The sequence below is a fragment of the Podarcis pityusensis genome (assembly GCF_964106645.2).
Source record: "Podarcis pityusensis genome assembly, chromosome: 5".
NCBI classification, from domain to species: domain Eukaryota; kingdom Metazoa; phylum Chordata; class Lepidosauria; order Squamata; family Lacertidae; genus Podarcis; species Podarcis pityusensis.
Window position 1 is genome coordinate 35356368 of NC_138032.1, and position 26656 is coordinate 35383023.

General features: G+C 44.2%; 1 protein-coding gene across 7 annotated transcripts in view; it reads left to right on the top strand.

Annotated features, from left to right (window-relative positions):
• CROCC2 (ciliary rootlet coiled-coil, rootletin family member 2) overlaps window positions 1-24841 on the top strand; it is an 85516-nt gene extending 60675 nt beyond the window's left edge. For 2 of the 7 annotated variants that reach the window (XM_081006098.1, XM_081006092.1), the window contains 10 exons: window positions 223-390; window positions 800-1151; window positions 2542-2726; window positions 5263-5383; window positions 6747-6910; window positions 8569-9009; window positions 11255-11404; window positions 20661-20792; window positions 21292-21471; window positions 22641-24839. In XM_081006098.1, coding sequence (XP_080862224.1) covers window positions 223-390; window positions 800-1151; window positions 2542-2726; window positions 5263-5383; window positions 6747-6910; window positions 8569-9009; window positions 11255-11404; window positions 20661-20792; window positions 21292-21471; window positions 22641-22724 — 1977 coding nt within the window. In that variant the 3' untranslated portion in view covers window positions 22725-24839. Of the gene's footprint in view, window positions 1-222; window positions 391-799; window positions 1152-2541; window positions 2727-5262; window positions 5384-6746; window positions 6911-8568; window positions 9010-11254; window positions 11405-20660; window positions 20793-21291; window positions 21472-22640 lie in introns of all 7 variants that reach the window. The other 5 variants (XM_081006094.1, XM_081006095.1, XM_081006096.1 and 2 more) reach the window with 3 other exon arrangements.
• The last annotated feature ends 1815 nt before the right edge of the window (window positions 24842-26656 follow it).

Here is a 26656-nt window from a genome sequence, read left to right on the forward strand (position 1 = left end):
GAGTGTTTGTTGTGGGGGAGGAAGGGAAAGGAGAATGTTAGCCGCTTTGAGACTCCTTCGGGTAGTGATAAAGCGGGATATCAAATCCAAACTCTTCTTCTTACTCTTCTTCTTCTTCCTCTTCTCCCCCCACCCACACAGAAGCTTTTTGTGTGAGCTGGGCTTCTGAGCATAGAGCCCATACAATAGATAATACCCAGAGTTCTGGCATACCTTTTGCAGGTGAAGGCCTTAGAGAGTGAGAACAGCAAAAAAGCCCAAGAAATCAGTGAACTGCAGCATCGGTTGCTCGAGGAGGAGCAGCAGGAGCAGCAGAACAGCAAAGAGGCTCTGGAACTGAAGCAGAAGATAGCCGGATTGGAGATCAGCCGTGAATCTGCTCACAAGGAGGTAACGTGGTGGTGGGTGGTGGAGGACAAGGTGCAGGAGATGGAAGAAGTAGTGAAACGTAAGCTGGGAGAGTTGAGGAGGGCAGCTTACTCTTCTTCCATCTCCTGTGTCTTGTCCTCCAAGAGGTGGTAGTGGAGATAAGTTGCATGGAGGGTTGCATTCAGAGGGGAGAAGACAAGTGTATCTGTGTGGACCGGGTTTCCTGCAGCCTCATCTACATTAGCTCTGAATGTGCAGCAGGATAGTGGTAGCTGGCTGGATATAAATCACTTTTATACACGTAGGTGAAGAACCATGAGTGCAAGCTACATTTATAGCTGTGCTTGGCTTCCCTGTGTCCTGAGAAGGTGGTGTGGACAGTGGTAGTGCCCATACATTGCCATGGCCTGCCGACCTTGTTCTCTTTCAGGTGCTGAGCTTGCGGAAGAAGCTGTCTGCCATGGAGGCAGAAAGCCGGCTTCAGGAGCAAGACCTTGCGCAGAGCCTTGCCGAGAGCCGTGCAAAGGAGAAGAAGCTGAAGGACGATCTTCATCACCTGGAGATGAAGCTGCAGGAAGCCAGCAGGGCAGGCGAGAGCCTCCAGATGTGCCTCAGCACCTGTGAGGGGCGTTCCCAAGGCTTGGGAATAGAACTAGCCAAAGCGGAGGCAGCCAAGAGGGAGGTGGAGCTGAAGCTCGTGGCACTGCATTCGGCTCTGCGCCGCACGCTGGGGCTTGGCAGCCGGAGTCCATCGCCACAAAGATCCTGCTCTCCAGTCAAAGGTCAGAAGGCTCCTAACCAGGATATCCTTCATATACTGTGCATTAAATTTCAGCTAAGCGATAACTGCAGTAGACATCAACCTCTAATTGTGGTAATGAAATATGCTCATAGCTAAGGAAATTAATCTATCGGGGCTGGACAACCTTCTGTTGAACGCCACATTCCCTTGAGGGAATCTGTTGGAGGCCACACATCACTGTGATCAAAAGTTGATAGGGCCACCAAACATTTTTCTTTTTCTTTTTCTTTCTCTGCTTTCCACCACCCTTTTTCCTTTAGTCTCTGCCAACTCCTTCCTTCCTTCCTTCCTTCCTTCCTCTCTCTCTCTCTCTCTCTCTCTCTCTCCATATACAGTGGTACCTCAGGTTAAGAACTTAATTCATTCTGGAGGTCCATTCTTAACCTGAAACTGTTCTTAACCTGGGGTACCACTTTAGCTAATGGGGCCTCCTGCCCCCGCCGCACGATTTCTGTTCTCATCCTGAAGCAAAGTTCTTAACTCAAGGTATTATTTCTGGGTTAGCGGAGTCTGTAACCTGAAGCATCTGTAACCCAAGGTACCACTGTATATTTATGCTACCCCCTGCGTGCCACCCACTGGACTAGATTGAGGGCTGCAGGTTGCCCACCCCTGATATATACCAATGCACCTGGTACAGCTATAAGGGGTAGGAAATGTGCTTGTTTTCTTAAATTAAGGTCATTTGCCACTGCTTAAGCAGTGGTCTTGGTGAGCAACCAGGGAGCGCGGTCATAGCTCAGTGGTAAAGCACGTGATTTGTGTGTAGAAGCACTTGCTTCCCAGATTCAATTCCTGGCTTCTCTGGTTCAAAAGATGCCAAGTAACAGGGCTGAGGAAGACTGAGCTAGGTGGACCATTGGTGTCCCTCTGTATAATCAAGCTGCATGTATTCACTGCTGTGCTCAGGATTCCGTTTTCAGTTTGTAAGACTGCTATTGAAAGCCAAGTCCTGCCTCTGGCAGTGGTTGACTCACGCTCTGACTGCTACTGCCCGAAGGACATTTTTCATCATCACATCATGCATCTGATGGTTGTGTATGTAACAGGCCTCTCATTCCTGGGAAGAGGTCATAATTCAGTGGGAGAGCACCTGACATAGTTCAGTCATTGGCACATCCAATTAAAAAGGATTAGGTATCAGACGATGGGAAAGATGTCTACCTGAGACCCTGGGGAGTTGTTGATAGTCAGAGTAGACAATGCTAGGAGTATAGAGAACCTAAGCTTTGTATGCTTCCTATATTTAAAGACCCCTTTAAAACGTTTTGCTGAGTTGTGCAGAATTTCCTTCCCCTTAACCATCTTGAAATCCTGATCAGAGCCTCCCTCTTTGGCTTCTGAGACTTTAAGAATTTATGTTTCCACAGGAAGCAGTGGCCGGCAGACACCTGCCTCCCGCACTGGGTCTCCTGAGAGGAGCCGCTCACGTTCCCCATTTCACCAACGTTCTCCTCTCAGAGGTGACCAAGTCACAAGTGAAATTAACCCGGATGTAGTTCGAGATGCTTTGAGGGACTTCCTTCAGGAGCTGCGGGACACTCAGAGAGAGAGGGTGAGTAATGCCATCTCTTTCATTTACTGTTTTTCTCGTATGTATGTATGTATTCATGTATGTATCCCATGAAGCTCTGGAAAGCATGAGGTTAGGGTAATGAGGTTGAGACCAGTTGGGACCTTATGCCCACCAGCTCTTGACTTCTATAATCCCTCCATCTGTAAGAATTTGTGCGCACACAATCATAGTGTCAGCAATGCGATATATGACACATTACCTCACATTACTGAAAGACATGCGTACTGTTTGTGGGGCTGCACGTAATTAGACCTGTGTTAAGGACTCACTATGCTATAGGTAGGGGAGCCTTCTGCAGTCCAAGGGCCACATTCTCCTCTAGGCAACCTTCTTGGGGCCACATACCAATGGTGGGCAGGGCTAGAGGCAAAAGTGAGCAGGAAAATGGATGCAAATTTTACCTTAGTACAGTAGGCTAGTTTCTATGCACACACATACACACACACATCTCTATCCTTTATCCAGACAAGCAAGAGGCACTTTTAGACAAAAAATGGACGCAGGTGGTGCTGTGGTCTAAACCACTGAGCCTCTTGGGCTTGCTGATCAGAAGGTTGACGGTTCATGAAGCTCCCGTTTCTCTGTCCCAGCTCCTGCCAACCTAGTAGTTTCGAAAGGACATCAGTGCAAGTAGATAAATAGGTACCGCTGTGGCGGGAAGGTAAACGGTGTTTCCTCCATGCGCCAAAAGCAGTTTAGTCATGCTGGCCACATGGCCCAGAAAGCTGTCTGTTGAAAAACACTGCCTCCCTTGGCCTGAAATGATGAGTGCCACAACCCCATAGTTGCCTTTGACTGAACTTAGATGACCAGGGGTCCTTTACCTTTACCTTTTTTTTTTCCCTATTAGACAAAATGCCAGAACATTTTCCAGACAGGCAGGGCCAGTGAGAGTGTGGCTTGGGGAGTGTTTTGAATCCCGATTGAGAGGCCTTCACTGCAGCTGTGAACTCACTGACTAGCTTTGGACAAATCACCATCTCAGCCTCAGTTCTCCAAATGTATAATGGGTACAGATTATCAATGTAAAGATTACAAAGTGGTTTAGAAAATATTAAACAAGCACGACCAATAAATATAACTGAAATGATCAATGTGAGATCACTTCTCCAAGCCTCTCCCTGTGGCCTGAGCCTCTGCCTACATGCCTTTTCCTTTCCTCCCAGTATTTTACTGTAAAAGTCTCAACCTTTCTTCCCCATGCCCAGTCCTGACACTCAGACCACCCCCTGCCAAAACCAAGGCATTAAAAAAATCCGTATTTCTGCAAAAAACATTTTGTAACTAGAGCAAAAGCATGCAAATCAAGTAAATATGTGTAAAAAATGTGTGATTTATTACAGCCACGTAATGTAATTATTTTTTAGCACAGAACTTTAGACCTTTTGAATGCATGTTGTTCCATGCTTTTCTCAGCCCAGGCCAGAGAAAGGAAGAGTAGATTCCACTCCCGGCAGGGCGCAGGCTCAGGACCACTAGTTTGCTTAGGTTGTGCAAGGACCCACTTCATTCTCCCTGCCTTCCAATCCATTAGGCTATCCCAGTTCTCTTTAGCAGGAGCCAACCTAGCTCAGCTTGACCCCAAGTTGACTTCGAAGACATATGTTTAGCAACATTCAAGGGCAGTTCAGCCCTTTCTCTGTCATGTGCTATTTATTGCTCAAAAGCATGCCTCTTATAAAAATGCATAAATATTTATACTGTACCAGAATAATTAAAAAAACATGGTCTGTCACAATAATCATAGCATCAGATCATCCAGTGGCCTTTCTGACAAATGGAGAAACGGAGAAATTTTTTAATTCTTTTGGGCTGCATAAAATCTAAGGCATTCCTTGCTTTGTTGTCTTGTCCCACCAGGATCTTAGAGTTCAGTGTTAACATGCAGCAACCAAAAAGAATGTCTGCAATCAATAACATCTTTCAGTTAGCAGCTTTGTAGCCCTGGCCTATTCTCCTTTGCTCAAAATTAAATCCCATTGAGTTCAATGGGTCATGCAGATTACAACCTTAACTGTTCGTGTTTACTCAGTGTTCAGTGTGACTTATCCCTGAGTAAGTCTACATAGACGTGCATAAAGGAAACTAGTGTGCCCTGGAAATACTTTGGTGAGGCCTGTTGTTTTCAAATTATTATTGCCTCAGGCCCCGGTCTCAGGGAAGACTACTCAGTGTAATGCTTAATTTGTAAAATAATAGCATGCTTTCCAACATTTTATAGATGAAAAACAGGACATGATTGTAATGCCCCTGTTCTCAGACTAAGGGATTGCTGCTTTAGCACTCCCCACCTCAGATACATATTGCTGATGACTGCAGTTAGACCTTTGGATGACAAGGTCAAAGGAGTTGTAAAGGAAGATGAAAAAATTGTAGAGAAGCCAAATGATGGGACAGAAATAGCAAAACGGATGCATTAAAATAAAATGCAGTTTCATATCCCAGGTGTACTTCTTGGTCTTCTCTGGTGAGAAGCTAAGGATATCAAGAGAATGTCTATATATCTTGTTTCCAGGATGACCTGAGGATTCAGGTTATGAATATGAGCCGTCAGCTGAATGAAATGGAATCTGATCGTGACCGGACAAAAGGTCGCATCCTGCAACTCCAGAAGCTCCTAGCAGACTGTGAGGAAGGCATGTTCTCCTTTCTTTCCATCCTTTATCCCTTTCTATACCTCTCTGTGGATGCCTTCTTTCTTTATCTTGCTGATGTGACTCTTTGATGGCTTGTTGTGGCAGAGCTCACAGCTCAGTAGAAGGCAGCTTCCAATGTCCCTATGTAGGCATGTGTAATGAAGCTTTAACATTTTTTTAAAATGGAAAGTGCAGTCTAGAACAGGATGGCCCGAGCTTTCTTACCAAGAATACGTCACCATGAAACCTGCAGGCCGCACACTGCCTTGTCGTGTGGGGTGTGTGCAAAACTTGACACACACACACTTCAGCCCTCACACTGCCTTCCCAAAGACAGGTAAGCAAGGTGCTGGGGTTTGGGAAGGAGGCATGAGGCTCCAGCTGGATTCTAAAGCCCTTTCACCTCCTTCCCAAAGCTCGAAAAGCACCAACTAAGCTTTGGGAAGGAGGTGGGAGGACTCTAGGACCCTGTCAGAGCCTTCCCACCTTGCCAAAGCCCAGGGCATCTCTTACCTGGCTTTGGGAAGGCATCAAACATGGCAAAGGGCTACCAAAAAAGGCCTCAAGGACCACATGCATGTTGGACCACCCTAGTCTAGAGGCTTCCTTAATCCTTTTGCTACAGAGCATTGGTCTTTTCAGAATCGTTACCCAAGCAGCTCACTTGGGGAGGTTCCAGATGTGTGTTTAACCACAAATGCATCTGGAACACTGGAAGGCAGAAAACGGCTTGGTCAGGCTGGGATAAAGGATAAAGCATTCGTCTCCCTTGCTGTTTATTTGCTCAGAATGGCAACCTCCCAAAGCTGCTTTTCATTTTTGTAAAAATGGGGGGACTTTACATATCATGTATACTTTGAACAACAATCAATTGAACATTTCTTTAAAAATTGTTCTAAAGAGCAAATGCCATGTGGGTCTATGCTCTCAGACAGGCAGGTGCTCTTAAGGCAATTCCCGGGGCGAAACCTTAATCAACCATACAACTTTAGCCATGTAAAATACTAGTCTGATTTCCTTCATATAATTGGATATCAGAGGAGTTGGGAGAAAACAAGAAAGATGCCAGCAGGCTGTCTTTCCCTATTGGTTTGTTCCCCGTCTCCTGACATACCCCCTTTGTACAAATAGATCCTTCTTTAGGTTTAGGGCAGTTGACAGCTTCTTCCCTTCCAGAGGGATGGCAATTTGTAAGTGTGGCTTTTATCTGGAAGGACATTCAGTGTCCTCCCCAAAGCATAGGTTCAGCTTAGCCAGGCAGGCAAAGCAATGCAAGAGCACATGGATGAATGGTTTTTAAGTACACACCCCATTTTGCAGCCATCCTTTCCTTTAAAATGCAGCCTTTTGTTTTCACTTGCAGGCAAGCGGGGAGCAGACGGGCGCCTAAGCAGCGCACAGGCAGCACTGATGCTGCAAGAGGAGACGGCTAGGAAAGCGGAAAGAGCGCAGCAGGCCCTTGCAGATCAGGTGGCAGCCCTGGAGCGCAACTTGCACATTTGTCAGGAAAAGAACAGGGAACTGCAGGTGGGCAGAAACCCTCTCCCTGGAGGGGAAAGGCATTCAGTGACATGTCATGGGGCTGCTCCCTCCTAAAGGCCATTCCACATGTCGTGTGTCCATAAACTTAGGTTTGCCATGGAGTGTACGCTGCTGCAGCCAGCCCTTGCATACCTGTATGAGCGTACCTGTATGATACACATTTCTGAACGCTTTCTTCTCATCCACACTTTGCAGTTTTAGGTGTACACTTTAAAATACCTTGTGTGTGTATAGACACATACGCTCAAAGCAGTCCTAACAGTAATTGATGGCAAAATGCCCTACAGGGTGGGGGAAGAGAAGTTAATATTATTGCAACCAAAGTTGCTAATCCTAAAATGTAGATGCTGGGACTTCCTTTTTGGTAGATATGCATGGAGTTGAGCTACAAGGCACTTTAACTGCATGAGTGAGCAAACTGGTTTGTGAAGCTTATTAAAAAGCAGTCCAAAAAATATTTTAAATACACATATCTCAAAGATCTATAAATACAAATACCTTTTTAAAAAATCAAGAGCTAAAGAGGGTTTGTAAAGAGTTAAGCAGTGAGTAGGGGGGTATAAGGGTATAACTTACTTTAATGCACACACAAATTACCTACTCTGGTTCTTAAAATAGAGGTGTGAGCAAATTAGTGCTAGAGAAACCCCAGCGGAAGAATTACTGCTTTTTCTTCTTCTGAAGGGACTTTACCCAGCTGTTTAAAGAGCACTTTTTATTCCAACTGGCACCCTCAAGCAAGGGTCTGGCTGTGTTGACTGCTTGGGCTAACATGGACTGTTTGGGTGGAGTTTCATCCTGTGTACATTATCACCTGTCTCCATAAAAAATATTGATTCTTTCCATTTCTCTCTGTAATGCTACCATAAGGCTGTGTGATGTGGTAAGTTTCCATGTAAACGGGGTCTGTAATTCACATTGTGATCTTGGCAATATGCTGAGTGGTGGCACTTTTATCCAGATGGTGGCTAGAGGCTAACGGTGCGCGAGGTGGGTGTTGGGACCATCCTGAATACTGCAGCTTAGTCCTGGGTCCTTGGCTGGTAAATAAATGAGCTTGGGAATGTTGCTCACCCTTTCAACACTCCCAACCAGTAATGGCAGCACACATCACTAATGTGCAGCCTGAAGTCCCCTTCTTTCCTCTCCCCTTGTTTCATTTCACACCTCTCTTTGAAGCTCAGATATTTTATCAGTAGACTGACTCAGGGCACACCATTAGGTAGGGTGAAGCATCTGTCTCAGGCAGCACATACCGAGGGTGGGGGTGGAGGCCCACCTACATAGCCCTTGAGCACCCTAAGCTAGCCTGCCCTGCACCTCCCAAAATATGTGGCCCTCAGGTTGATGGAAGGTCATGGACTGGGGGAGGGTGCCATATTATTCTTTGCACCAGGCAGCAGAGTATATTGAATCAGACCTGCACTCATTTCTCATTGCTTTATAAATGGGTACATATTCACACATACAGTACAATTTGCTTTTGCTCCACATCAGGCCCAGCACTGGTTCTTGCGCCTGCACAGCAAGGCTGCAATGGCATCCAGTCTTGTTCATGAAGGACTTTCTCCTTTTCCTTCGCAAGTATGGGCCAAAACAAAAGTGGCCAGTGGTGTTCATGCTGGGGTTTTTTATTATTCTAGGAGAAAGTCAACAAGCTGAAAACCAAGGAAGCCAAGCTAGAGACAGAGAAGTGGAAGCTGAAGGAAGTCCTGGAGGTGGCAGAGAGTAGGGCCACCAAGTTGGATCTGAGCCGCAGGGCTGCTGAAGGAGAACTGCAGCGGGCCCAGCTCAGCCTCACTGAGAGGGAAGCAGAGATCCAGTCCCTGCAGGAGCAGACCCAGGCGCTCCGCTGCCAGTTGGGAGACAAAGAGAGCAAAACCGCCCAGCTGCAGCAGGAGCTAGACCACTTGACCCATTCTCTGGCCAGGACTGAGGGCACGGAAAGCCACCTAAAAGACCGGGTGCAAAGCCTGTCTCAGGCTCTGTCTGATGCTACTGCTGGCTCCTCCTCCCTCCAGGAGAACGTCTCCCAACTGCAAAGGGCCCTGACGGCTGCAGAGCAAGACCGTCGGCTACTCCAGGTAGTAGGAATCAGCTGCTTCAAATGTTCAGCCACTGCCTGTTTGTGTGCGAAGAGAGAGCATCTCTCCTGAGCCAAATAGTATGTGCCCCCCTGTAAAAAGTGTTGTGTAGACCAGCCCCACCCCAATGCTGAGCACCTGCTACATCCAGTGGCCACCTACTCCCCAAATGATCTAGCCCTATTTCCTTATGATACCGCAAATTGCAAGGGGTGGCACATGCAGAATAATATATGTTAGCAAAAATGAAGGGCCTAACTGTTTTATGTTGTGCATGTGTGCACAAGTACAATATACCGGTATATGGGTAACATAGTGTGTGTTGTGTAGGAATAGATGAATCTGTCAATTTTTGGTTCGCTCAATTTCTTTTTTCTAGCCTTATCTTCAGTACTCCAAATTTTTGTTTTATTTAATAAAACAACCCTTATGACAATTCATCAGCATTTTAGTGCTCCTAATACATTTTTGCATGCAGTTTTGACAAATATACACATTTCTGCAAGCATGTTTCCCTGATATGATGCCTTTTTGTATGGTATTTTTACTAATATAGTGGTACTTCGGGTTACAGACGCTTCAGGTTACAGATGCTTCAGGTTACAGACTCCACTAACCCAGAAATAGTATCTCGGGTTAAGAACTTTACCTCAGGATGAGAACAGAAATTGCGCGGCGGCCGCAGCAGGAGGCCCCATTAGCTAAAGTGGTACCTCAGGTTAAGAACAATTTCAACTTAAGAATGGACCTCCAGAACAATTCCAGTTCTTAACCTGAGGTACCACTGTATATGCTTTTTTATGCACACTTTACCCAACACATTGCTTGGCTGGAGAACTTCACTGCAAAATTTAGAGAAGTGCAAATTTTGAATGATGGCTGTGTTTCAGTTTGCATATTGTTCTGGAAAGTGTGCATTTGGTAAATTCACCTTTACTGTGAACAGAGTCAAATTTCTCCCCTGACTCTAGTGTTGGGTGACTCCAGGAAAGTTCATGCTTTGGCTTGGATCCGCTGTAGTTTCTACAGGCCCTATTGTTTTGTACAAAATACTCTCTCCACCCATTCCTCCCAAGGAACATATGAAATTGCAAACTAACTGAAAGAGTTGAGTTTTTGTCTGGTTCAAAAGCCCTGTGGAAGTTGGGAATAGCCATAGGCTGGCTCCAGGAGTATCTGAGACAGAGGCTGTGGTTAAAATTATTGGAGCCAATGAAGCGAAAAGGCTGGCCTAAGTGTCTATATCTACTTGCTTACTAAGTCCCTTCAATGCAATGCAAATACTCCACATTCTGATCAGACAGCACGCAATCTTAACGTATGTTGGAAAGATTCCTTACGCTGGGGTGTATCATGTCTGGGCCTTTCTAACAACTCAAAACAAAATTCCAAAACGCAGGTCCTTTTTGCCATACCTCCACGATTAAACCAACACTTAGCAATCACCTAGATGTAAATAATCTGGATGGGCCATAGCTCAGTGGTAGATGACATGCTTCTCATAATGTCCCTGGAACTTCTTTGAGAGACTGAGAGAAAGCCCTGCCTGAAATAATGGAGAGCAGCCGCCAGTTTGTACAGGCAGCACTGAGCTAGATGGTCCAATGGTCTGACTTGATATAAGGCAGCGTCTTGAGTTCCTTATTCTTTTCTGGAGGGATGTCCATACAGAGAGTAAAACACTTTCCAGCACAACAACTAGTTCCTTTCTGCTGGCTTGAACTGACAAGAGACTAGAAGCAGCATGATGATTTGGCTGTGTATGTACGAATCACAAAAAAAATGGTATTTGACCGATAAATCTCACCACAAACAGTACATATCAATTCAACCAAGTGGTTTTGGCCCATTCTGTTTCTTTCTTTCCCCCCAGTAGATTATATTAAAGTTTGAAAGAAAATATTCGAAGATTAATATCAAATATCCAATACCTTTTTAATGAAAGATAAAACACTAATCTAAATAAAAACACAAAAGAAATGAAAAGAAAAGAGGAAAGGAAGCTAAAAGAAAAAAGAGAGAGCTTCCAATTCTTCGTCTGTCAGCTACATATAGAAAATTGTCTAAAACAACCACTCCAAGGTAACATTCAACAATTCCATTTTCTATAAACCACTGTTTTCTTCAGTCCTCAAACCCAGATATCATAAGTTCATTTTCTTTTTCACATGAAAAGTCTATAAGGAGTTTCCAATCTTTAGTAGGCCCATTCTGTTTCAATGGATTTCTTTTCCCCCTGTTTCAGGATCGCTTGGACTCGATGCGGCATGCATTGTCAGAGAGCAAGAGGCAGAACCATAGCTTGACGGATACAGTACATTTGCTGCAAGATCAGCTGGGTGAGATGGAGCTGCAATGCAGAAACCTGGAAGGGCAGTTGGAACATCTCCAAGAAGTGAGTAACGATGAGGAGAGGAGGATGAAGCAAGAAACAGTGGTCTTGTGGATGTAACTATCTCACACTTGTGATTATATGGATTGCAGCAGGCCACATCTCACAAGCATCTATTGGAGAGTGCCCATGCTTTCACTGGTGATGAGTGACAAAGCTTCCTTTTCTAACCCCATGCAAATTTAGGAATTCCATAGCACAGCTAATCCAAGCCAGTTTTCTGGTCAGTGCTGGTCCACTGTTTGGTACTTCCAGGAAGCCCACTGGGACTTCTACAGGCTTGTTGTCAGCAGATCAGCGCTGACATTAAGGCTCACAATTGTTTCTTGGCAGCTGCATTTCCAACTGCTTCACACCTGATGTTGCATATGACAACAGTTGTGAGACAGGTGGCTTTGGTTTGGGGGAAATGGCCTCACAGGCCAAATTGGAATCTAATTTGGCCAGTGTACTGAAGGTTCCTCACTGCTGATCTCAGGCTAAAGGATTGTTACTCACCTTGCAGAACCTATTGTTCCATCTCATCTTTCAAGTGCACAGTTTTGTTGAAGAAGGGAATTATACCCACCTGAGCATTCAGGAATATTATCAACTGCCTTCTTCTGTGGCAGCCAAGAAACAGAAACGATAAAAATTCTTACCAAGCAATTGATTCAATAATTCACAGAGAGTGACAAAGGAATGCAGCCTTCCCTAAATAATGGCGCTGCTCCAAGTAAAGTCCCACCCACCTACATCGTCCCTATTCTATGTCACCCCTGTGTCAGCTAATCTGAGCTTTCTGCCTCTGAGCTCTCTGTTCTACTACCCACAATGCACGCCTAGACCTGGGAGGGGGGTGGTCAGGAATGCTTTCCAAGGACACTGAGTCTGTCAGCTGTCTCTCCCCTGGTCTTCTTCTTCCTGCTGTTCCTCTCCCAATATTTCCCAGCTTCTGCCCTCTGCAGCCTCTCAACTATGCCCTTCTGCAAACCACTGTTCTAAATCTATACTGTCCTGTTCTTGGGAAGGTTCAGGAGAAGGCCCTCACCATTCCTCCTCAGTCCAGCCCCTCACATCATCTGAGCCCTAGCAATAGGTTAAGGCTGGAACCCCAAAGCAGATTCTAAGAGCATTATACACCTCCCATGGGGCCTGAACCCAGGACTTGCTTAGCTAGGATGAAACTTTAGTTAAGAGATTCTGAGCTGAAGGAGTCTATTGGAGACACTTTTGTTGCAAATCTAATTACTTATTTTAATTCCCTTCCTATTCTAGAGCAATTGTGACAGAATTGGATTTGTTAAGATACAGATTTCTAAAAATAAGAGAACAATTTACTTCCTTGGTAACTCCAGGAAGTGTTTCATGGATGATGTATTGGTATCTCCCTCAATAGAACCTCAGCCAGCTTGGTCAAAATCTTCGCAAAAATGATAGATTCTGACAAAAACCTTCTCCCTGCAAAAAAATTAACTAGCAACCTCTAATCATCAGAAGATGGGAGGCACACAAAGAAGGTTGAACAACCTTTTTAAAATGTTCTAACAATTCCCCGATTCTTGTTCAGCCTTTTCCATCTAGTGACAGAAGTATATTTGAAAATGCTTAAGGGGTCCTTGATAAAATAATTGCTTTGGACTGACATTTAAAGTTTCTCTCCTGGAACCTTGTGGGCTAGAGTAACAAATTATATTATTTGGCTTTTATTACTCCCTCCCCCCCCCCCCCGAATTTGATATTCTGTGCTGGCAAAAGCATAGTCCCTAGAGTCAAATCCTCCTTCACTACAGGGATATTATTCATATATTATTCCTTTGGTTAAAACACATTTGAAAGGGAGGCTGTTGGACGCTTAGTTACTTCCGTTTCAGTTTACCTAGATGTTAACATTCAAACATTGAATAGTATTTATCAGCAAAATTTTCAAGTACCTTTGTTTCAGGGTAAGCAGATGGATACTCTGCTTTGTATGAATGATTGTTGGTACATCTTGAATTTCAGTTTCCTAAAGCTAAATTTGTACTATGTGAAGATTTTTAACTCACAAATTGGCTCTGGCCTATGTGGGTGAGCAGAAAACACTCTACTACTAGTAAGGCAAGCCTTTTTCTTAGATAGAACATTGCATGATGAATTCTGGCCTGAAACTTCTTGAACTTTTATCCTTTCATCAACTGTATTGTCTTTGTGGTACTAAATATGATAGGAACTCATGCCTTTTACTCCAATTGAGGTGCTAGTGAGGGCCTCATGTTGTCATTTTCTTTTTTTTAAATCTGAGGTTCATAAGTTTAGTAGCAGGGTTGAAAGTGATCATTATTTGACAATTCTGCTATATAATACTAAGGTGTGATCTCAGGTATGGGGCACGTGGACAAGACTGGGGGGAAACAGCCTGGTGAGCCTAATCTTACCTGTGGGCTAAATGTTCCCGTTGACTGCCTTACAGCTATCTGTGCTGTTGGCCATGATTATTGACAGATATTAGGTTTTCTTAAGAGTAGCTGCTGGGCCAGAAGATGTTCCACATTCAAACTTATTTTGTCCTTTCTACTTAAGTTTCCTATTTTATTGGGATTACACTCTGAAACCACCCCGGGAAAGATATGTTATTTGTTGCCAGAGACTGACCTTTCTGCAGTGTATATGGTGTCTCCTTTTGTACTTGGTGATACAAGGATAAATGGAAAAATGCTTTTGGAGATATCTACAAATTGTCATGATGATGCCCTTATTTGAGAGAGAGAAAGAGAGTGATTGCCTGTTTTTCTTATCCCTTGTTTTTTATCCTTGAGTCTGGCTTTTATTTACTATATTTTACATTTTTCTTACATGGAACTTCGTGCATGAAACTTCAGTACCAAGTGTTAGTAGAGTGGCTGTGAGCAGGATTGACTCCTGCATTTGTCTACTCTTGTGTAATGTAATGTAATGTAATGTAATGTAACAGTGTAATATAAACAAATAGCATTATGTATGCTTTTCCTAATTCATATGCATTCCATATTAACTTTAGTATAGAATAATAGTGAAGAAACATGAGAAATTTAAAAAAATACAATGCTTATTCTGACCTAGTTATATCCCTTCACAAGAATGCATGCTTGTAGCTTATGGCACTCTGCATCTTTAGGTTTCAAAGGATAGATATCAGTAATAAACTTCCATTAATTTGCCTTTAGGCTATATGTGTAAATACATGTGTTATTCAGTGGTTTACACTATAGGGTATGGACCTTTCACGTGGCTGTTTTGGAAAATGTAGAGATGAAAAGAGAACCTTGCTCAGTCCCTTTCTGTCCCTTCAGGCACGGAACTTCAGTCACTTTCTGCAAGTGGAGAGAGAGTGTTTGTTGGGCATAACTTTTGTTTCGTGGCCCCTGTCCAATGACTTCCCAGTACACACAAAATTACTGCTCTCCAATTCTTTGAATGCGGTCCAAACAATGCATTCAGAACTCTTCATTAAAGTAAAATCTCAGCTCTCGCAAGCGCACATTTATGCATGCACATCCTCAGGCTACCTGCTTTCCCCTCCTCTTCAGAGAAGCAACCAACAGCACACAGCTCCAAGGAGCTGGTTCAAGTTCACAGAAATAATTTGTCACACATGTGTTTGGTATCAGCAGGGGCACTCTTGGATCAGCCTAATTAGCTGTAGTGATGGAGAAACAAAATCCAAACCATGTGGCAGATCCTTCTCCTAAAGTTCATGTAAGCCTCTTTGAGTCAACCTTTGTCCCTTCCAACCCCCCAGCCCCCCAAAAAATCTATATTGTAGAAGTTTCCACATCTTTAGTCAATCCTTGTCTCTTCTCCCTACTTTGTCAACAAACTTGCACTCTCTGCTGCATTTTTAGCAGGGAGGTGGGCTTGCTTCAGTGCCCAACCAGCTTGATACAACTGGAATGTATAGATTGCTGCCTCCAGATGTAATCTGAAGTGAGTGGGAACAGCAAGAAATATTCAGGGCTGCCTCCTAGGCAACTCCCCATTTTGAGGTGCATTTGCCTGTTTTAAGAGGCCGTGTCATTAAAGCTTAGCCTAACACAATAGTGCCAGAAATCCTTCCATTTTAGCTACACTTTTGATACTGAGTTGTACTGTGTCACAGTTATCTATACTGCATTTGAAAGATTAGAGGAGGGTTTGGGCACAGAATACCATACCATGGTCAAGCTCTGTGAGTATCCAAACCAGAGATTGCAGGGGGACGGACGGACTCAAAAACATCCTTTCTCATCTCCTAAATATGCGATTAGACTTTAGGCTACAAACTTTGCCTTGGTACCTAAATCTGGTTTCTTTTCAGCAGCTCTACTCTATTAATTAGCCTCTGATTTGCAGACCAACTTACTCAGTGGATAATTCACCCCTGAAATTGGGCATCTTTGTAGTCCCTAAGGACTAAAGTAGACAGTATGCTCCATGCGTGAATATATTTAATGTGCCTGGATTATTGCTATTTAAATAGCAGCTATAAGGGTAGGGAGAATCAGGACTATGGGTGTTTAACCCTCCCTGCACTGTAATCAAGATGAAAATTGCTCTCCCCCAAACTGTTATTCACCTCCTGGGGCAAACAGGAGCTTGGGGTGATTTTCAGGGGAGATTACACAGCACAAAGGGAAATGTAAGGATGACAGATGGTTGGTTCTTTAATTGTATATTTTTATCACACAAGAGGGGAGAGAGGCAACTTGTTTTGCTCAGGCTCCAAAATACCCAGTGGTTTCCACATTTCCAAATAATGGATACCACCAATGAGGTTTTCCTTTGTTTAAAGCTTATCTCTGAAATACACCCTTCCACTTTGCTGTAACATGAAGTTGTCCGCATCTCTGTTAGTCTTGCATTACGTTATCCATTCATAACTGCTGAGCACCAGGTGCTGCCATCCGTCGGTGACTCATAGGCCAGATATAAATAACAAGAACCTCCAGAACAGCACAGAGGGTAAGGAGAGGGAAGATTGTTCCCGTGAAGTGCTTGTTCTGATGGAACAATTGCCATAGCACAGGCATGTCCAACTCTCAAGAGACTGCGATCTACTCCCACTATAAAAACACTGACAATGATCTACCCATTGGAGCTTTTTTTTTTTCAGGAGTCAGACCCAAAGTTGTTGAGCTTTTTTGGGGGGGGGCGATCCATCAGGATCCTGGGATCAACCGGACATACCTGCCATAGCACAACGTCTAATTCCTCCTGTGGGATGTCCTGGGCCTTGTTGTTATTTAATGTTGGAGCCAGTGTGGTCCAATAAAATAGAGGGTTGAGCTGTGATCCTGTAGGCTTGGATTTAAAATCTGTCAGCTGCAACTATGTTGTGTGACTTTGGGCAAGTTTTTATCTTTCAGCACCAGAAGCGCCTTCTGTGTGGTATAAAGTTTCATGTTTGCAACTGCATCTGTTTATTTGCCCAATTCCTCATCCTGAACTGCTTTCCTATCTTTTCTTTCTTTTTCCTTTTCTTTTTCGGAAACCAAATTTTCTAGTACTTTATATGCCCATAATACAATACAATGGGTTTCCCTTACGGCTATTCTTAAAATAGTGTAAGGATAAAAAGAAAAAAGATATCCAGGGTATTGCTTATTCAAGTTAATATTTTGATCCACCAGCTGTGAGATGCTATACTACATTGTTGACCATTCCAGATATCTGTATCTTATTATATAACCCCTGGATATGTGTATGGTCTATTAAAATTGTACTGCAGTGCCTCAGCTAATGGGGATGTGCCATCTCCAGCAGATGTCATCTTCCCTAGGAAGGGTTAAAGCATGTTCTTGCCAGGCCCAAGTGTTAGGAAGGGCCAGGCTTGGCATTTTCTAGAAGTTATTTATTGTTCATCTTTAATGGATTTTTCTAGCTGTAGAAACGAAGAGGGTGACGAATATGATGTTTTTCTGTTATGGCAAAACAGCATTACAAGCATTTATCTCTGCAAGCATAAAATAGCCTTGTGTGCCGTGCCCCTGAATTCCCCCATGCACAACCCCTTTCCCTGGATTGGAGGAAGGGGAGAAGCTAGTTAATGAGTTCCAGAAGATCAGCTGTAAATGGCCAGGGAGGGTAATTCATATCAAGCTCATAAAACTCTTTATTGATGTCTCCAGAGGGGAAATCCGGATGTGGCCGTTTATTTATTCTGGATTTTGCTTCTCTCTCTCTCTCTCTCTCTCTCTCTCTCTCTCTCTCTCTCTCTCTCCAACCTCCCCCCCCCCCATTTAATGTTTTCTTCTGGTAAGTTTTGCATGGAGTTTTAAAGGAACAGAATATCCCATCACCCCAACCGTTATTGGGAATCTTTCTCCCTCTACACAGCACGCCTCTCCCCACCCTCAATTCAATTCTGCCCCTCTCTTTCCCCTCCTCATAGGGGAGCCTTGCTTCTTCCAGCATTATAGTTTGCTCTTTTTGGATCTGGATCTCAATTCTATCCGAGATGGCTAGACAGCTAAAGAAATGTGGTGGAGTAGGAGGGTAGGTGGGACAGGCTGGATTTGCCATGCTTTTCCTTAACCCATATTTTTTTTAAAGGAAGAGGTGACACCTTCAGATCCAGTGGTGGTTTACTTAAGACCAGCTAGCATTTAAAGACACTTGAACTCAGGGCACAAGGGGAAAATGTGCTAGGAGGAAGGGACGCTTGGCAAATCCACACCGTGATCAACTCCTGCCCGGAAACCAATGTCCCCACTGTGGAAAGATGTGTGGATCCAGAATTGGTCTCCACAGTCACTTACAGACTCATTGTTAAAACCCTGTTTATGGAAGACAATCTTACTCGGCTACGAGTCATAGAAGAAGAAGAAGAAGAAGAAGAAGAAGAAGAAGAAGAAGAAGAAGAAGAAGAAAGAACCTAGAAGCTGGCAAAGAAGTATAACTGACATTTGGTGTTACCTTCCTCCACTTGTGTTAAACTTTTGGATAGCATCCACAGTTAAAACCTATAAGCTTCATACACCTTCATCAAAGTGTCCAGCTTAGGTGGTTTTTAAAACAATTAGGCAAATTCATGCAGGATGGGTCCGGCACTGTCTATGGACCATGGCAGCTGTAAATGCATCCACGCGATTCCGCCGCAAAGTATCTCTGATTAACTGATGCTACAGCAAGCCCACAGAGAATGGAGGACTCTCTATTGGACTCTGTGAGTTTTGCTGCCGCTTGTGAGTTTTGCAGTATTCTGTTGGAGGCAGAATGTTGGACTATATGGATGCTTTGCCTGACCCAGCAATTGTAATGTTTCACGCTAGACAGTTCTGTCATCATCCTTGAAGAAGTACAAGGATGTGGGCTTAAACCCAATGTTCACATGTTTCTGCTTTCTTTCATAAAAGGCTGTAGCCTCCCAACATTTCATAGAGGAAAACAGGTCCCCTGATAAGGGATGGAAGGATCCATCAAGTCTGGTTCCCTCCGTTTCTCATTTTTCCAGTCTTAAATTTCGTTTTCCACATTTCTGCAATGAATAGTGAATTTTCTTTGTAAAATCCGCATGAAAATTTTAGTGCAGTTGTCTTCTAAGAAGCACATTTTCATATGCAGTTTTGACTGTTGTGCTGATTTTTGGAAGCAGTTTCTCCTAATACAGTGGAACATCGGTTTTTGAACGTAATCCATTCCAGAAGACCATTCGACTTCCAAGGCAATTTCGAAAATGGAAGCAATTACTTCCGGGTATTCGGTGTTCGGGTTCCAAATTGTTCAGCTTCTGAGATGCTCGAAAACCGAGGTTCCACTGTGTGTACATTTTCACAATCTTTTTTGGGGGGTGGGGGGGATACCTGCTTGGATAAGTGCAAATTTTGAAGGATAGTTATGTTTTGGTTCTCATACAGTTTCAAAAGGTGTGAATCTGATAAACACAGCTTTAAGTGTGAACTGAATCAGATTTCTCCCCCATACTACATTTCTTTTGTATATAATAACCTTGGGATTTATATGGGCCACTTCCATGGGGTTAAGAGGATGAAGGGACCACTGTTCCCTTCAACCCCAGCCAGTATGGTCAGGCATTGTTGGAGCTGTAGTCTCAAACAACCAGGTAGGGGCAATGAGTGGGGTTGTAAAAGGCTAATGTATCCTTTCTTGTCCATGTACCGCCAGCATCTCTATCTTTGCATAGGATGTTTCTTTTTTGTGCTGCTTTCCTTCACCAAACTTGAATTATTAATCATTCTGGCATCTTGCCTGTTCACTTCAGTAGATCATCTCTTCCATCATACCTGTATCCAGTTATCCATCTCATTCATGCCCACAGATAGGCATGTTTACTCATGCAAGAGGCAAATTTCCTTGCATTCATGTGGCAGGAAGGTTTTCACAGGACTACAGACTGAATGTGCCCTCCTTTAATCTTTCTGACAATGACTCTTCCAGGCCTGGCCTGGCCATTATTCACAGTGATGTGGGCACCTCAGGCAGCAGATGCTGGGAGAAGTGACGTGGTGGAGGACAAAACGCTCTGCCCTGATCCATCACTGATACTGAAGTAAGATTCAACTGTCAGCCCACTCGGCTTCTGTACATAAAGCAGGATGGCCATCTTGTCCTTTGCCTCGGGCAGCAAAATATATAAGGCCGGCCTTATTCTCTTTCTCCCTTTTTTAACCCTACAGTCCAGAATAGCCACTTCACAGCCCCCCCCCCCCCCGTTCCTAAAGAAGTTGGTAAAGGCATCTTCTCCACTTAGTTGCCTCAGCGTGACCTCCAGCATGGTTCCTTGGAGTCACTTTCTAAGAATCACTTTTGATTTTCATTAAGTTCTCCCTCGTCCTCATCCTTTCTCATTTCTGGCTGTTCTTTTGGCATTTTCCTGGGAAGTCATTCTTCCTTGACTATAATTAGTTTTATCTGGAGATGACTGCTCAGCACTCTCCACATTAACACCAAATTTGCAGCGTCAAGTGCGACTTTTAAGCTCACAGGACAAATTCATGGTGTTGTGTATTGGGGACTAAATTTAGAAAGAAAGAGAAAACAAAGCATGTTTCTGCAGTTGTGTGTGACCTGAAGCTAACTGTGCTGTTTTTTGCAAGTGCCAAACTGAATAAGTATTGTGGCACTTAATTAGATCCCGGTCTCTTCATGGAATTTTAATGGTTTCAGCCCAGTGGTTGCCCTCTTCTTCGCAAACTTTAGCACCTTCAAACTTGTCAGGATTTCCCCCAGATTTCCCCCAGGTGTGGGGAGAAAAAAAGCATGTAATGGCAGTATCCGAGCTGTGCCAGGTACTGGATAAGGGATTGTGGTGTCTCCTCTGCAGGCAGAGCATGAGAAATTCAGGAAGGAAGATGACACATTTAGGTTGAGTCACATGAGGGAACAACTGGACCGGTCCCTGAACAGCCTGCAACAGGAATTGGAGGATACCCTGAGGCAAAACGAACACCTGCAGGTCAGCAAGGACTTACTGAACCTGGAAGGGGGAAGGCAGGAGGACATGAAAGGAGCTGGTCTGAAGGGACATGAGGCGGGAGAAGGCACATGCTGAGGCTGAGCAGGGTGATATGAAAAACATGAAAGAGAGTGGGTGCTGTGGGTGCTACCTAGTGAAAGGTTACACATATTGTGGAGACTAAAGGGATGGGGAGAGGAGGGCAGCTGAGCAGGTTCTTAATTGTGCCCCTTCGCCCTAACAGCAGTTTTCCACCTGAGCTTAAAATGCACTGGGACCATAGGCCTGAGAGCGTGTTCCAGCATCTACCTCTGCACTGGACTGATCCTAAAAGGGCCGATTATGTTGGTCTCCTTGTATGGGCCCTTTCTTCCTAGTCTTGCAATGAGAGGAAAGAGACCTAAGAGCTTCAGGGGATCATTTGACTAAAGCGAAAGTATTCAGCGGGTATCAGGATCACAACCTCATGAGCTGGACCCAATTTGTGTGCTCATTCTAGGCCAAGATTGCAGAGCTGGAACGAACACATGCTCAACAACTGATGGCTCTAACATCCCGTCATCAGCTAGACATGGAGTTGGAAACAGAGAGGCTTCACAGTGCACAGCTCCAGTCCGAACGTAAGCTGGAGTCACGAGAGAGAACTCACCGGCAGAAAGTGAAGAGCTTAGAGGAGCAGGTAGAGTGGGGAACTAGACTGGATATTTCTGTTCGTATCCAAATTCCCCAGTGATGCCCAGGTTCTGTGACCAGAATTTATTGTGCAAATCAAAAAGGTTTTGCAAAATTTTGTAATGATATTTGGAGTTTTGAGGTGAGAACTGGGGTGATGGTTGGAAATAGAGGGAAGAACTGGGAGTATGGGCATTTTTGAAGTCAAAAGGGTGAGGACACTGAGGAAAGAGAAGAATGCACCATTGTTTATGGATTCCTCCTCCCAAATGCTTCCTGGCTCTCTAGCGCAGAATGCACTAGAGTCCAAGAGGTAATTTCTAGTGTTGAACAGCAAACATCCATAGAGCACAAGCTAACCTGTGAGGACTAAACAGCTCCATGGTTTTCTTGTACCAACAGCTTATACTGCTTGTGAATCTGGGATATGATGCAGTGGTATGTTGCTTTCTCTGCCCTGGAGAAAGAGAAGCTGGGTGGTTGCTTAACCCCTAAACCAGATAAGGGGTATCATTATGGAGCTATTTCACACACTGCTTTTCTAAGTTATGAAAGAACCGACTTGACAAACGTGTGTTCAACTACCTGCATCGTGCAAGTGCCCGAGAGGTTGGGATTGATGGACTGCGTAAATGATATCAAAACACATTCAGTGTGTAAACTAGCCCTTCAGATTTGACAGCATAACAGCTAGAGGAGGGAGGTTAAGTAGGACTGCAAGAGAAGTGGGGGAGGTGGGGAGAGATCAGATTTAATCTACTGTTCAACACAAGGCCTTCTCATCATGAGGACAATAAGAGCACCAGACCCTTCTCCTGCTTCAGTTTAATAATCCTTGGTAATACTAATTGTGGATATTTTTCTCAATCATGCTGCAGCCCTAAGAAAAAGAATATGAGTATGAACTTTTCCTCTCTTGAGGTCAAAACTACATGTTTATACTAGCTTTATGCTAGCTTCCTAGCACCCAGAAAGAGAAGGCCAGCAAGTGGACAGAGGTGAACAGGCTTCTGCTATCTCTCTAGGCAGCACCATAAGCTCTGGACATCATAAGCAGTTTACCATGGTGCCCAGACAGGGTGAGCCAGAAATAAGAATAGAGGTTTAAATAGTGGAACAGAACAGAAGAGTGGTTTATATGAACGTAGCCCTATTTGTCGACATGTGTTTCCCCAGGTGAATGCTCTGAAAGAGCAGCTGGATCAAGAAGTGAGAAGACGACAAGCCTACATGAGCCAGAAACTTCACACTGTGAAATGATTCAGAAATGAACATTGTGCCCTGATCCCAGACAACCAAACACAGAACCAGCCTTCAGCAGAATCCTCACAGCTCAAGCACTGCAATCTCCTGCATAAGGGTGCTCATCTGATTCTTGGTCTGAGAAACCAGAGCTCCCAGACTGACAGTGCTAGGAAGTAATGTCTCCCCCACCCAAGGAGCAAATACCCTGAAGACTTGGAAGGCACAGTCAAGACAGCAAATGACTAGGCAGCCTGCAGCCAAGAGGAAACCCTGCTGTGGGGGCAGCTGTTCTCTCTAAGATGCTTGAAACCCAGGGCACTGATGCTTAACTAATTAATTTAGGACATTTGACGAGGGCATTCTCTGTTGTTTGGTTTTCTGGGTAGAGTATCCCTGCGTGATCCCCATAAGGTTTTATATTCAGGCTGTACAAATTGGAAAATTCCACAGCCCAGATAGGAGCGTTTATTATTGAAATACCTCTGCATTTCCATCACTGACCAGGTTATTTTATTCTCCCTCAGGGTTTGAAAGTTGCTGTCAAGTCCTTCCTGGTGCCTCGTGCTGTAGCCATACCTGTTTAGTCAGTGGTATCCATGGTGGTGGCGGCTGTCTGCCAATGATGTCACAGATCCATATATCACATGCCCTTCTGCAAATGAAGGAGGCAGGTATTTCTGCTGCCATCCAGATCACACTGTGCTATAAAGAGAAGTTTTGAAGCAGAGTGTGAACCACACCCAGGGATTGATCAAATCCTTTGCTGTGTCTATGAACATCAAGCCATTTTCATGGTGGCAGGTGGCTGAGATTAGCTCAAAGCCAAGCCATCTTATGACTTGCTGGCCCCAAGACATGTCAGAGTGTTAACATTCCACCCACTCTGCCGGCTGACAGGCTCCAAGGAAATCCCTTTAGGAATCAAACTTTGGTTTCCTTGGTGATGACAGGGAACCATCTTGGAGCTGCTGCGAGTGTCACCTGTTAGCATTGTTCCACATTTTTTCCTCGTGAATGTTTGTTTTTCCAAATGTGGTACTGCGAATTATTAAAAATAAAGAACCACTTCCTAAAGAAACTGAGGAGAGCAATTTCCACTGTGCTAATATATAAATACTGCACATTCTGTACTGGCTTATTTAATATTTGTCATGTAGCCCTGAAAATTACCGTTTTAAACAACAAAAAAGAGTTTTGTGGCACCTTTTAAGAGTAGCAGATTTACTGCAGCATAAGCTTTCATGCCAACTCCAGTGGGCTGTAATTCACAAAAACATGAGCTACAATTAATCTGTTAGTCTTTCAGGGGCCATAAGATTAACCCCATCCACTACAGCTCCCCACACACCATCTCTCACCCTCTTTTTAAGGGTTCCTCAACTCTGGAGAGGATTGGTGAGTCACAGCAGGGCAGAAGGTCTATATGTGAAAATTGCCTTCTTACCGCCCCCCCCCCCCCTTCTACTGACAGAAGCCTCCTCTGCATTAAAGAGCTTTCCTTCATCAGAGAGATACCACTGGGTAAAATACTTGCTGTTTTCTGTTGCAACAGACTAACATGGCTGCTCTTCTGAAAGCTGTACAGTGGTACCTCGGGTTAAGAACTTAATTCGTTCTGGAGGTCCGTTCTTAACCTGAAAGTATTCTTAACTTGAAGCACCACTTTAGCTAATGGGGCCTCCCGCTGCCACTGTGCCGCTGGAGCACGATTTCTGTTCTCATCCTGAAGCAAAGTTCTTAACCCGAGGTACTATTTCTGGGTTAGCAGAGTCTGTAACCTGAAGCGGCTGTAACCCGAGGTACCACTGTATAAAATAATTATCCTCCTTCTTATCATAGAGTTGGAAAGGACCCCAAGTCATCTAGTCCAACCCACCCCCCATGCAGGAATCTCAACTAAAGCATCCAAGACAGATAGATCGCCATTCAACCTCTGCTTAAAAGCCTCCAATGAAGGAGAGTCTACAACCTCCCAAGGGAATCCATTCCACTGTCAAACACCTCTTAATGTCAGAAAGTTCTTCCTAATGTTTAGTCAGAATCTTCTTTCTCCAACCTACCAGTGTTTACAAAGATGCATATATTTGGGGGGAAATGTACAAAAAATGAATAGCTTCATAAAGAATAGTGTACAAAAAAGCATAACATTGTTTTCAAAAATGTGCCTATTAATCATTTCTTGGGAGAAATTCTACTAAAATGCTGGTGAATTTTTATGAGGTTTCCTTAAACAACAAAAATCACAAATCATTGCAGAAATGTGGAAGACTAAATTTAAGATGGGAAAAATTAGTAACTGAAAGAACCAACATTGACAGATCCTTCCATCCCTAGTTGCAGTAAATTATTTGGGCTGAACTTCTGAAGTAAGGTGCTCGTTCCTTAGGACTAGTTCTGATCCTGAGCTGGTGTCAAACCACGATTCTGTTCACTTCTGCTGGGAAACACACACATGCACCCAAAAAGTGCTGTTTAAATGCATGTAAATTAGGATTAATTTAGTTGAACTGCCACAAGCCTTATATTGAGTGACTAACAATGGCAGATGACTTTTCAACCTTTCGATACCACGAGCATAATATGTCAAACTGTGGTCCACAGGCCACTGTTGGCCCTTTCATGTAATCCACAGAGAGGTTGCAGAACCATCAGAATGTGGTCCTGCATTTGTTTAAATTTTTTTCTGAGCAGAGATTGAGGCCATTCTGATCAGGGCCAAATTTACTGAGCAGCTAACAAGGCATTACCCTGGACCCCATGATTGTTATGATATGCTACTTGTGCAGTCCATTGATCTTTCCCTAAAACTTTGCCAGTTAAAGGGACACCACTCAGTCACCTGGCTCAGGGCCCTTGACTTCCATAATATGTCACTGGTTCTGACAATGTTGCTGGGAGTTCATGAAGGGGTCCACTGAGATCCCCAGCAGTTTGCAAGTGGTCTATGAAAAAAAAAAGTTTGGGAACGCTGGCCTGGACCATTAAGTGCCAGATAGCGAAGGAGATGGTATGCCAGCCTTTGTTGCCATATGTATTAGGAGAAGTTGAATGCTGCCCAGTTTCCACCACCAGGTTTTGAGCTATCCATAGGCACAGAGCTGGGAATCCCAGAAAACGTCTATCCATTGCTGGCACAATCAGGCTTCAGTGAGGGAAACTTTCCATGGGGGAATTTAGCTAATCTGCTGCTGTTCCTTCTGAGCCCTGCTGTTCTTTTCTGCTCAGTTTCAGTTCTTACACAGGAATCTGTTCCTTGGCCTCAGTTCAGGATTGAAACGGACCTTGCAATAATTACTACGGCGGATATTTCTATTGCCTTTTTATTGAATACAATCACAGTTTCAAAGCATGTTCCCAGTGGGAAAGAGTTTTATCTTCAGAATGTTGGAAGCTAAACACTCGGTTGCAGCTACCAACAAACCACTACGCGTAGGACCACTTTTTGCTACAGATACTCAAAGTATAATAGCAGTTGCAATGGTGTGGTCTTAAGAAAAGAAGAATGCAAAGGCATTAAACATGTCAGCTTTGTTCTGCCACTTCTTTCTCCCCCCCCCCCACCCCCCGGATCACAAGCTTTGCAGAAGAATTTAGAGCCGAGGCTAGTAGCACTGAAGCTGAGAAACCGAAGCCTTGAATGTAGTGCATTAAAGTAAGTCCTCCCAAAAGCCAATGGGACTAATTTAAATGTACTGGCCACAAATCCTGCAAAACCTAGCTAAGGCTAATAAGATTGAATTGTATCCAGCTCCATTCCAAACTCTGCCCAGGGAACAGCAGGGCTTTTACTGGAGCAGCAGAGCCACTGCTGTACGTGCATCCTGCAGCTCATGCCAGCTGGGGTGGAAGGTGGGGATGTTGGGAGGAGGCAAAATGCCAGTGTGGTGTAGTGGCTAAGAGCGGTGGACTCGTAATCTGGTGAACCGGGTTTGTGTCCCTGCTCCTCC